Raw genomic sequence first — 15,054 nt, 5'->3', positions numbered from 1 at the left:
CGTAGCCGTATTTCGTCTGACGTTACGTTCTGAGTTCAAATTCCGCCGAGGTCGACTTTGCCTTTCATCCTTTCGGGGGGTCGATAAATTAAGTACCAGTCACGCACTGGGGTCGATGTAATCGACTTAATCCCTTTGTCTGTCCTTGTTTGTCCTCTCTGTGTTTAGCCCTTTGTGGGTAGTAAAGAAATAGGAATTTCATCTGCCGCTATGTTCTGAGTTCAAATTCCGCCGAGGTCGACTTTGCCTTTCGTCCTTTCGGGGTCGATTAAATAAGTACCAGTTACGCACTGGGGTCGATGTAATCGATTTAATCCCTTTGTCTGTCCTTGTTTGTTCCCTCTGTGTTTAGCCCCTTCTGGGTAGTAAAGAAATAAGAATTATAAACCTGCGGAGTGAAGTTCTTCACAGCATTTTGTCTGTCTTTATGTTCTGAGTTCAAGTTCCGCCAAGCTTCACTTTGCTTTTCATCCTATGTGGGGGTCAATGAAATAAGTACCAGTTGAATATTGTGGTCAATATAATCAACTTTCCCACTTCCTCGAAATTGCTGGCTTTGTGCCAAAATTTAAAAAACCGTTATGAGATAAGTGGGAAATAATCAGTTGAAAATTCTTATATTGCAATTTGTGAATGGACACAGGCAGGTAAAATGTCATATTGTTATGGAATATGCAAGAAATTTTCTGTCTTTAACAGTATTTAATAACACAAGAAATTTTCTGTCTTTAACAGTATTTAATAACACAAGAATTTCACACCTGAGGAAAATTCTATCCTTACTAACTGATGTGAAAAACTATTCTCTGTTAATTCGTGTCTAGTTTAAAAATGGAAACACTCTGGAAAAACTCAGTTCATTGTGAAATATGGAAAAACTATCATAGAAAATTTTATTTTTGTAATTCAGAAAAGAATATGCATTGGAAAAAGAAAATTTTACCATTATAAAATGTCTAGGAAATTGCTGTGAAATGTGTTGGAAATCTTTGGTCTTGATAACAGTTTAAAATGTCTTGAATCATGCAGGAAAACCCTACCACTGAAATATTTGAGAAATCCCTTATCACTTGTAAAATCACTTGTAAAAGTAGAAATACATCTCTATATATATATAAACAGCAAAATGCCTGTCTGTGTGTGTGTGTGCGTATCCTTTGTACAAATCCACAATTTTTCAGTTAGAAGGCTCGCACTTTCTATGGTCATTCAAAACCGTCCAAGGGTGGTTGTGCACATCTTTACATTTCCCCAGTCACCCAGCAAAGCCATTGAAAAATCAATAGAATTGACTTTTTGTGAATTTTCTATCCAAAACTCAATCAAAATGCCCGAAACTTGATACGCCAATTGAATGCCAGTTAGCTGTATGTGATTGGTCGGAGATTTGGACAGTACTCACATGTATGTGCACACGCACGCAGCTGTATATGCATGCACTAGCACTATGACCTGGCGTTGCTGGGTCATAGTGCTAGTGTTATATAAATCCTTCCATGGCAAACTAAACTTTTTGTTTTTTCCAACAATTATGTTATGTTGAAAGTTTTGATTTTTCTCTTTGGATTTTCATCTTGTACATCATCATCCTTATCGTTTAACGTCTGCCTCCCATGCTGGCATGGATGGAACGGTTTAACAGGAGCCAGCCTCGCAGAAGCCTGCACCAGATTTCACTGACTATTTTGGCAGGATTTTTACAGCTGGATGTCCTTCCTAACACCAAACGCCCTTATATGTATGGCACCTGAAGAACAAAGGGACCCCAATTGCAATCACATGGAAGATCCCTACATCAACGGCAGCATGTGTTGTCAGCCGTACATAGCAGAATGGGCAAGGATTTTGAAGAACTCCCTCGATCCGAGGAACATCTTAGAATCCTAGATGAAGTCTTCAGACCATGCTTACACTTCAGGCGATTCTTACTGAAATCCTGGGACCCACACACTGATTGGATGGATTCCAGTTAGTGGTCTAAGGGAGGCAATCTCTTGCACTTTCTTGTTTGTGTGGTCAATAACAAGCCATGAAGCCTTTTCTCCCTCCGTTTTGAAGAGAGGTTATAAGCCACTGGTCATTAGGATCTGACGTGATGTATTTAGAATTAAGCGCTTTATGGATGGGAAACCCTAGTAACCCTATAAACCGGCCGTAACTATCTTTATCTGTTGAGGATAAAGGGTAAAAGACCCCCTTTGGTCATGAATGACCATAAGATTGCAGGATTGTGCCTAGAGTTACCCTCCGAGGTACAAGTCAGGGCAAGGTTGTTTGTGGAGGATCAGCAGTCGCCCATGCGCACTTGCCTTTCCTCTCCATGCCACCGATGTTAGGGAAAGCAAAGGATTATACAGCTTGGCACCAGTGATGCCGCAACTCATTTTGTACAGCTGAGTGAACTGGAGCAACGTGAAATAAAGTGTCTTGCTCAAGAACACAACACAAGCTTGGCCCGGGAATTGAACTTACTACCTCATGATTGTGAACCAGACTCTCTAACCACTGTGCCATATATATATATACATATATATATAATTTATATTACAAATAAGAAAATGGAGAAACACATTAGTTGGTTTATCAGCTTTAGGATATTAGAATGTTGGCTTATTTAACAAAACGAAATAAATAATTCAACATTCTAATATTCGAAAGCTGATAAACCAACTAATGTGCTTCTCCATTTTCTTATTTGTTATATAAATTAATGGTAAAATATTTATTTATCTTCACCAATTTAATACAATAAGTAAGTTAATTGCATTGCAATTAAAAACACTTGTGTATTAATAATTTGGGTATTATACCAACAGTATATTGGATAAGTATTATCCCTTAGTGAGTTGGATCCATAACCCCTAACTTACTTGGTATTATATATATATATATATATATATATATATATATATAACAATTAAGGATAACTTCTTAAGGAATCTTAACAAGAAATTATCAGGTAGTTAGCGTGAAAAACCTCATAAGAGAAAAATTCGAAAATAATTTTTTTCTTTTGAACATATTAATTTATATTATATATATGTGTAATAATGCCCTCTATATAATATAAAGTATATATATATATATATATAAATTGTATGACTGTAATATCTGTGTGTGTGTTAGTATTTGTGAGATGTCCTTCCATTAAAATAAGAAAAAAATCTTTGTGAATTATAAACTTATAGTTGATAAATTAATTCACTTTTGCCATTAAAGCATCTTAGAAAGAACGTTTCATTATGATGAACAAAACTATGGAGTAAAGCTTTACACTTGGGAAATTTCTGAAATTCATTCTCCTACAAAAGACATGGTAAACAAACAAATCTGTACCAGAGAAAAAAAAAATTACCGAGGTGACTTACTGAAAAAATATTCTCAACGAATAGAACAAATAACTGAGACATACTTGCAAAATAATTGTTGAAATATATATTTATATGTAAATTAGAAACTTATAATTAAAACCTTGTAACCTTGATATTTGTTGATTGGTATTTTCTGAGCAGTAAGGCAGCGAGCTGGCAGAAACGTTAGCACGCCGGGCGAAATGCGTAGCCGTATTTTGTCTGTCATTACGTTCTGAGTTCAAATTCCGCTGAGGTCGACTTTGCCTTTCATACTTTCGGGGTCGATAAATTAAGTACCAGTTATGCACTGGGATCGATGTAATCGACTGAATCCGTTTGTCCTCTCTGTGTTTAGTCCCTTGTGGTTAGTAAACAAATAGGTATTTCGTCTGCCGCTATGTTCTGAGTTCAAATTCCGCCAAGATCAACTTTGCCTTTCATCCTTTCGAGGTCGATAAATCAAGTACCAGTTATGCACTGGGGTCGATGTAATCGACTTAATCCCTTTGTCTGTCCTTGTTTGTCCTCTCTGTGTTTAGCCCCTTGTGGGTAGTAAAGAAATAGGTATTTTCTGAGCAGCTCAAAGTATCTTTTTCAAAATTCTTTGGTATCCCTCTTCCATAAGTTCTACTCTCTCCAAGACAGTGGAACTTGTGGACAGGTGAAACTAAGGAAGACTTAGGACAAAGTAACAAAGACTGACCTGAAGATACATCTCACAGAGGAGATGATAAAGAATCATACTGACTGGTGATGGGTGGTGCTACAGAAGACATGTCCACCTATGGAAAGGGTAGTGATTAAGAATCCATAATACATGTATGGGTGTGCATCTATATGCTTGTATACTATTCTCCTCCAACCCCATCTTACTGCCTGTCACCATATATATCCCTTCAAGAATCTCATCTCTTCATCACTCACAGTACATACTCCTGAGTTCCCTCTCTTGCCACCCAGCAACATCTCTTACCTTTATCTCAGTACCCCTCTTACATCTAGGATGCCCTCTAGCATTTCTTTCCCTTGTACCCGCTGTTCTTGAGGAGACCTATTGAGTCAAGTACATCAAAATAAAAATCCAAATGGAAATTGTAGTTAAGACACCCGTGCTGGTGACACGTAAAAAGCACCGTCCGAGCGTGGCAGATGCCAGCGCTGCCTGACTGGCACCCATGTTGGTGGTACATAAAAAGCACCAACTGATCGTGGTTGCATTTGCCAGCCTGCTCTGGCCCCTGTGCCCGTGGCACAGGGGCACTACACTCACGGAGTAGTTGGCGTTAGGAAGGGCATCCAGCTGTAGAAACATTGCCATATCAGACTGGAGCCTGGTGCAGCCTCCATGGCTTCCAGACCCCGGTTGAACTGTCCAACCCATGCTAGCATGGAAAACGGACGTTAATTGATAAGGATGATGATGATGTACCCCACCCACTGTTTCTCTCATTTCTTTCACTCTTTCCTTCATTTCCACCATCTCCTTATCTACTTTACTTCTACAGTACTCTCACTCTGCTCTTCTTCTTCGTCCTACCTCTGTAGCACTCTGCAGTATTCTACTTGCCATGCTCCCTCTGCCTCTTTTTGTCACACAGTCTCTCCAGCTTCTCTGCCTCTGCAATGTCCCAATCCACTCCTCATTTCCCCCTCTCTGACCTACCGGCACACCCTTTTTACATTTCTCTTTCAATGATTTAAGATTCCTCTTGACCATTTCCTGCCCCCATTCTCTCATGCCTGTCCATACTCACTCTTTATACATGTTGGATAGCTCTAGACTCCCCTTTTACACAATCTTCCTCATCACCTTTTCAACACTATCCTTCTCTTTTTCTCAACCTGCCATAAATCCCTTAATTCTCCATATTCCTTGCTATACTTGTTGCTCTCCTAGGATCATTGCTCACTCTCTCTTCACTCCCCCTCAGTTTAAAGGGCCACTTTAGGGCTTTAGTCTTTGAGGTAATAATCACCAGTGATGGCACTACAAAAATGCACCCAGTACATTCTGTAAAGTGGTTGGCATTAGAAAAAGGATCCAGTGACAGAAACCATGCTGAAGGGGCCATTAATGAACAATGCAATCCTTCAGTCCCCCTCAGTTGAAGGGGCCACTTTAGGGCCTTAGTCTTTGAGGTAATAATCACCTGTGATGGTGCTACAAAAAAGCACCCAGTACATTCTGTAAAGTGGTTGGCATTAGAAAGGGAATCCAGTGATAGAAACCGTGCTGAAGGGGACATTAGTGAACAATGCAATCCTTCAACTCATCAGACCATGTCAAACCATCCAACCCATACTAGCATGGAAGCCAGATTTTAAATGATTGATCAGTTAAAAATCTCCATGTTCTGCTGCTATTTTTCAACTAGTTTCGCAAAATCCAAAGATCTCTCTTTGTGCAATATGCCATTGTCAAGGTTAGTTCTGATTGAACTGACCCACGATCAAGTGTTCCAACTTAAAAATTTCCATATTTTTGTATATCTTTGTATATTGAAATTGAAATCGATCAAAAATTAATGGAAACTGTAGTTGTGATACCAGTGCTGGTGGCATGTAAAAGAAACATCTGAACATGGCTATTGCTAGCGCTGCCTCGACTGGCCTCCGTGCCAGTGGCATGTAAAAAGCACCAACCGATCGTGACCGTTGCCAGCCTCGACTGGGACCTGTGCGGGTAGTACGTAAAAAGCACCCAGTACACTCTTGGAGTGGTTGGCGTTAGGAAGGGCATCCAGCTGTAGAAACACTTCCAGATCAGACTGGGCCTGGTGCAGCCTCCTGGCTTCCCAGACCCCGGTCAAACAATCCAACCCATGCAAGCATGGAAAGTGGACATTAAACAATGATGAGGATGATGATGATGATGATGATAGATGGTTCCTTTTTTGAAGACGGGTGGGTTTAATTGGGGGGGGGGCATTTTGTTATTTCTTCCACTAACTGGATGGTCAAATAAATGTCTTGGACATAAACTGTAAGGTTGATAGCAGAGTGGATTTGTGAAAGCAGAGCATGAGGCTTAAATGTGTTTTTTACTTCAGATTTTGTAGAAATGGTTGAAATGCCGATTCTATGTTTGCTTTTATGGTCTACCTCATTCTGGTGATGCTAGCATTCTGCAGGTAAGTGGGAATTCTCATATATATATTTTTTTTTTTTACCTTTTTCTAGGTTATACTCATTTTACTCTTTTACTTGTTTCAGTCATTTGACTGGGGCCATGCTGGAGCAACGCCTTTAGTCGAGCAAATCGACTCCAGGACTTATTCTTTGTAAGCCTAGTACTTATTCTATTGGTCTCTTTTGCCGAACCACTAAGTTACGGGGATGTAAACACACCAGCATCGGTTGTCAAGCAATGCTAGGGGAACAAACACAGACACACAAACACACACACATACATGTATATATATATATATACATATATATGACAGGCTTCTTTCAGTTTCCATATACCAAATCCACTCACAAGGCTTTGGTCGGCCCAAGGCTATAGTAGAAGACACTTGCCCAAGGTGTCACGCAGTGGGACTGAACCCAGAACCATGTGGTTGGTAAGCAAGCTACTTACCACACAGCCGCTCCTGCTTTATAATAACATCCATATTTGGATGGGGTTTGTCGAGTAGCATACTTTCTTTTTTATTTGTTGCTGTTATGGTCAAGTTTATTTGTTACATTGTTGATTGTTTTTAATCAGGATTGCACATTTGGATTCAAATTCCCCTGAGGTTGACCTGACCTCATTTTTCATCCTTTCAGGGTTGATAAAAAAAGCACCAGTTGAGTAATGGAGTCAGTGTAATCGGATTACTCTCTCTCTCTCCTGAAATTGCTGGCCTTGTGCCAAAATTTGACTTGAAGGTAGTGATTAAACCCTTGAAGGTAGAGCAGTTCAATGATTGAAACAGACAAAATAAAAAAATTATAGAATAATAGAATGGCTAAAAAGGCATTGAACCTTTCTTTTCTTATCAAATATTGCAAGTCATTGACTATTGCAGTTTGGAATAGTCAAGAAATTATGTCTATATATGGTTTTAAAGACATAATATTCATCATCATCATGATCATCGTTTAACGTCCGCTTTCCATGCTAGCATGGGTTGGACGATTTGACTGAGGACTGGTGAACCAGATGGCTGCACCAGGCTCCAGTCTTGATCTGGCAGAGTTTCTACAGCTGGATGCCCTTCCTAACACCAACCACTTCGAGAGTGTAGTGGGTGCTTTTTATGTGCCACCAGCACTAGGTCCAGTCAGGCGGTACTGGCAACGGTCATGGAAAATCATGTTTTTTTTCTGTTTTTACGTATCACCTGCACACCGGCACGAGTGCCAGTACGGCAACACTGGTAATGATCATGCTTGAATGGTGCTTTTTATGTGCCACCGGCACGAACATCAGTTAGCCACTCTGGCAACGATCACACTCAGATGGTGCTCTTAATGCTCCACTAGCACGGATGCCAGTCATCGAATTTGATTTCAATTCCGAATATTTGGATTTCAAATTTATGAGAAGTAGTTGATGGCTTCTGTTACCTAGGTAACCAAGTCAGTAGTGAGGATAGATGCTCCGAGTGCATAGCTGCTAGAATAAGAATAGGCTGGGCAAAGTTCAGAAAGCTCCTACCTCTGCTGGTAACAAAGGACCTCTCTCAGAGTGAAAGGTAGATTGTGTAATACCTGTGTGTGAACAGCCATGCTACATGTCAGTGAAACATGGGCTGTGTCCACTGAGGACATGTGTAGGTTTGTAAGAAATGAGGCTAGTACGCTTTGCTGGGTATGTAATGCCAGTGCATGCATGATGTTTATTTTTTTCTAGACAATATAGATTACTAGTATACAGATACCAAAATGCTAATCATTTCCAATTAGCCAAATTAGGATTTTTAAACAAATAAGAAGCATTTTCTTATACCCTGTTTCAACTTTTAAACTAATGTTATTAAGCATAACTATATAACATTTAACCTATGTGTTTTATAGTTTGGTTTAAAATGAGATCCAGGTCTGTGAAAAACATGTCTAAACTATTCAAATTCAATGTAGGGTAGAGTTTAACTGAAAGCACTGATGTAAATGTTAACCTCATCATCATCAACATCAACGTATACAGTCTGTTTTCCATGCTGGCATGGGTTGGATGGCTCGACAAGAACTGGTAAGGCCAGGGGCTGTACCAGGTTCCATAGTCTATTTTGGCTTGGTTTCTATGGCTGAATGTCCTTCACTTAAAGATGCACTAGCTGTGAAAATCTGTGAAGTAGAAACAATACTGTATATTCATAGAATTATTTTTATAATTTGTTTATATTTATTTTATTATAAATGCAAAACAACACCACGGAGGAATCGGTGTAAGCTTAAATAATAAACCATGATAGGTGAACTGAAATATGGCGAGGTATTACTGTACATGTATGCAAATGCATACATACAGAGATAATAATAATAATGATATAAAAACATATCTGGTCATAGGGAAATATCTTACTTGGAAACAGGAGAAGGTTGGAGACAGGAAGAGCATCTGGCTGTTGAAAACCCACCTTAACAACCCATGTGAACATGGAAAAATGGATGTTAAAATGATGATGATGATGATGATATTTATATATGAGGCTAAGTAAAAAGTGAGCAACATTTTGAAACATGAAATTCATCACAATTTATTTCAACAATGTAGAAATTTTATTCATCAAAGCAAGTACCATTACAATCAACACATTTTTGCCAATGAGTTACAAGTTTGTTTATTCCGGTAACATCAAAATCTGGAGTTCTGGAGCCGATGGACTTTTTGAATGCACTTTCAGCATCAGTTTGAATTTTGAACTCCTCTTGGGGAAACCATCAAGGTGCTTGAAAAAGTGGTAGTCGGGGGAATAAGCTGGGTGGGAAAGAACTTTGTAGTCAAGTGTATGTTTCTTTAAGCCCGGTACTTTTGCTGAACTGCTAGGTTACAAGAATGTAAACACACAATACACCTGAAGTCAAGTGGCGGTGGTAATCAAACACACACACACACATACCCATACGACGGACTTCTTTCAGTTTCCGACCACCAAATCTACCCACAAAGCTTTGGTCAGCTTGTGTTGTTCAAGGCTACACAGTGGGACTGAACACAGAATCATGAGGTTGGGAAGCAAGTTTCTAACCACATTTTTCTTATTTTCTGATTTATGTTTCTAACATCAATATTATGTAATCCACACTTTGGAAAATAGATTTCTGCCAAATGTTTAAAATACGTGTTTTAGAAACCCCCCCCCCCCAAAAAAAAAGAAAAAAACTAACATATTTGGAATCTTTACAGTTTGAACGGCAGTTTTTTGTAGTGGTGTCATATGAAATTGTCACCCGTAATTATGACCATAGTATCGATCTATTGCATTTCAATCTGTTTTAGGGTTAGGGCTAGAGGTGGGGAGAAGGGTATCTTTTTTCTTCAGAAATGTAAATAAACCCAATCTGTTTCTTAAACGAGGGACATATTCATACGCCGCAGAATGTTTTTCTTACCTCAATAGACGTCATTGATTGGTTGAAACTGCAGAAATTGAACAAAAAAAAAACAACAAATATCTTACAAACTATAGAATTTTCTCAATAAAGCCAAGAGAAAAAAGATGTTTTATAAACACATTCTACCAGTATACGAAGTTTAAAAGTGCTTAGTTACTCTCTTACTCTTTACTCTTTTACTTGTTTCAGTCATTTGACTGCGGCCATGCTGGAGCATCGCCTTTAGTCGATCAAATCGACCCCGGGACTTATTCTTTGTAAGCCCAGTAATTATTCTATCGGTCTCTTTTGCCGAACCGCTAAGTGACGGGGACGTAAACACACCAGCATCGGTTGTCAAGCAATGCTAGGGGGACAAACACAGACACACAAACACACACACACACACACACATATATATATATATATACATATATACGACAGGCTTCTTTCAGTTTCCGTCTACCAAATCCACTCACAAGGCATTGGTCGGCCCGGGACTATAGCAGAAGACACTTGCCCAAGATGCCACGCAGTGGGACTGAACCCGTAACCATGTGGTTGGTTAGCAAGCTACTTACCACACAGCCACTTAGGTGGAAATTATTTTTAAAAAACTGCCGTTCAAACCGAAAAGATCCCATATTTGTAATCTACACTCTCGAATCAAAAAAAAAAAAAATACAACCTATTTCTTTATTACCCACAAGGGGCTAAACACAGAGAGGACAAACAAGGACAGACATAGGTATTAAGTCGATTACATCGACCTCAGTTCGTAACTGGTACTTAATTTATCGACCCCGAAAGGATGAAAGGCAAAGTCGACCTCGGCGGAATTTGAACTCACAACGTAACGCAGACGAAATACCACTAAGCATTTCGCCCGGCGTGCTAACGTTTCTGCCAGTTCGCCGCCTTAAAAAATACAACCTTCAAGAAGTCACGCGGAAACCGAGTCAAGAAGAAGGATGAAGGAATTTTGAAATTGAAACTGTTTAATGCCAAAGAAGTCTTTCTCCCCCGAATGCAGTTTCAAAACATGGGCAGATAACTCTATTTGGCGGAAAATAAATGTGACACAAACAGTGAGAGCTTTCAACGATGCACACAGCAAGTGTTATAATCTCTGTATTCATCCTACTTTTGTTAGATCCCAGTGGGAAATATCCCGTGCTGGCCGAACATAATGGAATATATCCATTCCAAAACACATCCTTGAGTTTTTCCGCCCGGGTGGACGATTTAGTCAGTCGCTTAACTATAAATGAAACTATTTTGCAGCTTTCAAGGGGTGGGTCTGTGTATCCGGGTCCTGCCATTCCCAGACTTGGAATAAAACCATATCAATGGGACACGGAATGTCTCCGTGGAGATGCTGACGCAGGGCCGGCTACTTCTTTCCCTCAAGCCATTGGACTGTCCGCAGCTTTTAAGTAAGTATCGTTAATCTAATATCTTATTGCATCTCCCTTCTTTTTTCTATTTTGTTTTCGTCGTCTTTCATTTTTAATAGAAGCACATTTCCACAAGTTTGGTAGGAGGGGTTTTATCTGCTCTCTCAGCATTACCCATCTACTGGTAATTTATCGCCCTCGAAAAGATACTCGATCTCGGTGATATATGACCTTTGAACTACTAGGACCTCATTAAATTAATCTAGCTATCCCTATAAACCATTCCAAAAGCACATTTTATTTTTCTCTAAAATCTTGTTTCACATATGAATATATATATAAACAAAGGACCATAAGTTGTGCTAATTCTCCTTGGAAACAATTTTTGGTGGTTGAACCATAGCGGATCTATTTTTAGCGCAAGAGTCGACCACATAGTGGACACTCTCTTATATTTGTGTATAAACAAAGGACCTTTATGTGGTAATACGACCTGCTAGAAATAGCAGCGCATTTTACCATGTCCTATCTTACAAAGGCACATTGGGTTATATAATTCTAGATATCCTTACAGGTTTGCTCCCTCTGGGCAGTTCTGGAGCTAAACAAAAAAAAATATATACATATATTGCTCATATATATCGTAAAATACAGCCATTGCGATTATATACTTCCTTTTATCATAATACAAGGTTTTAGGTAGTAATATTTGTTTATTTACTGACACTTTTCAGACATTGGTATATTGACGAATTATATTCCCGCATTTCAGCAACAGTTTTCACTGGCCGTAGAGCACTCTTCCCTTTTATTGTCCGTCATTCACCCTTTCAAGTCGTATTGGAAACATCTTGCTACTGAACTTGCCGACCTGGGTTTTTTTTTTTTAACGTATTTTACTTCCAAATTGCGAACTTTAGACTGTAACAGTCTGCAGAAGTATAAAGTTACTCCTTCCTTTTACTGTCCTTCCATTGTCCCAACACACCCAAGCCGACGAGGCGGGACCCTCAAGCTCGACCTGCTAGAAAACGTAGTCAAATCTCCCCCAAATGACACCTGTTACTTTAAAGAAATATGTTTTTTTATTATAATAAATCTCTCCCCTAAGACAAGACACTGTGGATAATGTAGTGCTAATAAAGAATTTTTTTTCCATATATAACATATGAATATGTAATGTACATCTTTTAGAGCATTTTTTAATAAGATTTTGCTGTCAAATTTTTAAATTAACATAAATAGGTACTACTAGCGAACAGTGGTCCCAGCGCGCGCACTCGCGCATCTGCGCTAATTAGTCGTAAGTAGTCGATCCTACAACGACTTTTTAACCCTAACCCTAACCTTAGTTTGTTTATAAAAATAATTTATTTACTTAGTTTAAAAAATTATTTACTTTGTTCGAAAAATATTTAATTTGTGTAAAAAAATTATATACATTGTTTTAAAAAAATAATTTATTTACTTGGTTTTAAAAATTATTTACTTTACGTTTTATTTACTTTGTTCGAAAAATATTATTTAATTTTCTTTGATATGTATTCAGCCTTAAAATACAAACATACACGCAAGTCGTTGTAGGATCGACTACTTACGACTAGCTAGCGCGGATGCGCGAGTGCGCGCACCGGGACCACTGTTCGCTAGTAGTACCACATAAACATTTATTTATATGAAGAAAAATTACCGAAGAACTTTCGGCGGAGGTAAAGGACATGGACCGCACTCCACCCTTTTGCCCCTTACAGACACCCACTTTTCCGACTGCGGAATCTGCCAAAAAAAAAATAAAAAAGAATCGTCATTTCAAAACTTTAATGCCCCCCCCCCGCATCATGTTTTTCACTTATTTTAGAATTTTTTTTGGGGGGGGGAGGGGCGAAATACGTAGAAAGATGCGGAGATTGTGATGCTAAAAAAAGAAAATTTTTTAAAATTTCAATTTTTGAAAAATAAAAATAAATAAGGCGTGGGAGTGGCTGTGTGGTAAGTAGCTTGCTTACGAACCACATGGTTCCGGGTTCAGTCCCACTGCGTGGCATCTTGGGCAAGTGTCTTCTACTATAGCCTCGGGCTGACCAAAGCCTTGTGATTGGATTTGGTAGACGGAAACTGAAAGAAGCCCATCGTATGTATGTATATATATATGTATGTGTGTTTGTGTGTCTCCTCAACATCGCTTGACAACCGATGGTGGTGTGTTTACGTCCCCGTTACTTAGCGGTTCGGCAAAAGAGACTGATAGAATAAGTACTAGGCTTGCAAAGAATAAGTCCTGGGGTCGATTTGCTCGACTAAAAGGCGGTGCTCCAGCATGGCCACAGTCAAATGACTGAAACAAGTAAAAGAGTAAATAAATACCCCTCCCTTTCTACTAAAATAGCAGACGTAAAAAGTATCTAAACTGAAAACTCGATATGGTAGAAACAGCAGCTAAACAACGAATCGCGTTTCCAAAATTTAAATTTCTCCCACCCCTTTTTTTTCTTTGCCAGAGGGGTGGAGAGGGAGAAACTAAACATTTTGAAAACGTGTTTTTGGTGTTTTTTCAAAATCTTCAATTTTTAAGTATGCTGCAACCGGAAAGTCCGACAAGCTAGAAACAACAGCCAAACTGAAGATCCACTTTCTAAATACGAATTACCAAAAAAGGAAAAAAAATGTTAAATGTCATTTAGTTCTGTGTGTGTGTGTGTGTGTGTGTGTGTGTGTGTGTGTGCAAAAAGCTAATTTTCACATACCTCTCTTAATTCCAGATAACCCTCAACCACATGTTCATTTTCTGTTGCATGCTCTGGCGGAGGGGGAGGTGTTTATTTATTTATTTATTTTTGAAAAAATTGAAATTTTACTAAATTTTTTCCAGAATCATAATCTCCGTATTTTTCTGCATATTTCTCCCAAAAAATTTCTAAAAAAAGTGAAACATAGGTAGTGGAGGGGATTAAAATTTTGAAATGCTGATTTTTTTTTTGCAGATTTGGAATCTGCAGTCGAAAAAACCTGTTTCTATATGAAAAAAAAACCCCAACACAAAACACCCCAAAGGGGGTGTGGTCCATGTCCTTAACCTCTACCTTTCATCTAATTCTTCCAAATCTTTGTATTGAAACTGTATTGAAACCATTTGTGGGGAATTTTAAAGAATTTTTTTATCACAGCAACTGGTTGCATCCACACAGTTTAACGTCTTGGTTCCCAAACTTTTTCAAAATTTTTGTCCTCCCATTTTTTCGAGGCTTCGTGGCCTCCCCATCTCTGCCCCAAAATGAAAATGTAAAAAAAAATCAGAGAAGACGAACAAAGCAAAATGAGATAAAATTTTACTGATAAAATAAAAAATTTCAGTGAGATTGGTGGACTTGTTTGGTCTATAATATGTCCTCAATGTTAGGCTGCATTTTTGATAATGCGACCCTCATGTCATGCGCAACATCCAGTTTATTGCAAGCCTTTGTTTTAATTGCGAATAAAGTTGCAAAAGCCATCTCACATTTGTATGTTGTTGCAAATGGAATGATGAATTTGAGGGCCAATTTGGTGACATCTGGATTAGATTGCATTATTTCAATCTAGAATTCACTGCAACACATGTGACAGAAGGCGTTTTTTGCACCTCCATCATTCATGTCGATGAACTGTTCTTGAATGACGTAATCTTTGGATGGAATGTCAACAACAGAGATTGCAGAGGGATTGGTGATGAAATGAACTTTTTTTAATTTTTGTAGGCCAGAGTATCTATGAATTTCAGTGAGAAGAATTAAGACGTGCTC

General features: G+C 38.7%; 1 protein-coding gene across 1 annotated transcript in view; it reads left to right on the top strand.

Annotated features, from left to right (window-relative positions):
* Window positions 1-10,874: 10,874 nt before the first annotated feature.
* The window catches only part of LOC115232559 (probable beta-D-xylosidase 6), a 42,238-nt gene continuing 38,058 nt past the window's right edge, over window positions 10,875-15,054 (top strand). Inside the window, exon 1 of the mRNA XM_029802512.2 lies at window positions 10,875-11,314. Within this exon, the coding sequence (XP_029658372.1) occupies window positions 10,983-11,314 (332 nt within the window). The 5' untranslated portion in view covers window positions 10,875-10,982. The remainder of the gene's footprint in view (window positions 11,315-15,054) is intronic.

This window comes from Octopus sinensis, linkage group LG2 (assembly GCF_006345805.1).
Source record: "Octopus sinensis linkage group LG2, ASM634580v1, whole genome shotgun sequence".
Taxonomy (NCBI): domain Eukaryota; kingdom Metazoa; phylum Mollusca; class Cephalopoda; order Octopoda; family Octopodidae; genus Octopus; species Octopus sinensis.
This window is presented reverse-complemented; position numbering and strand designations above follow the sequence as displayed.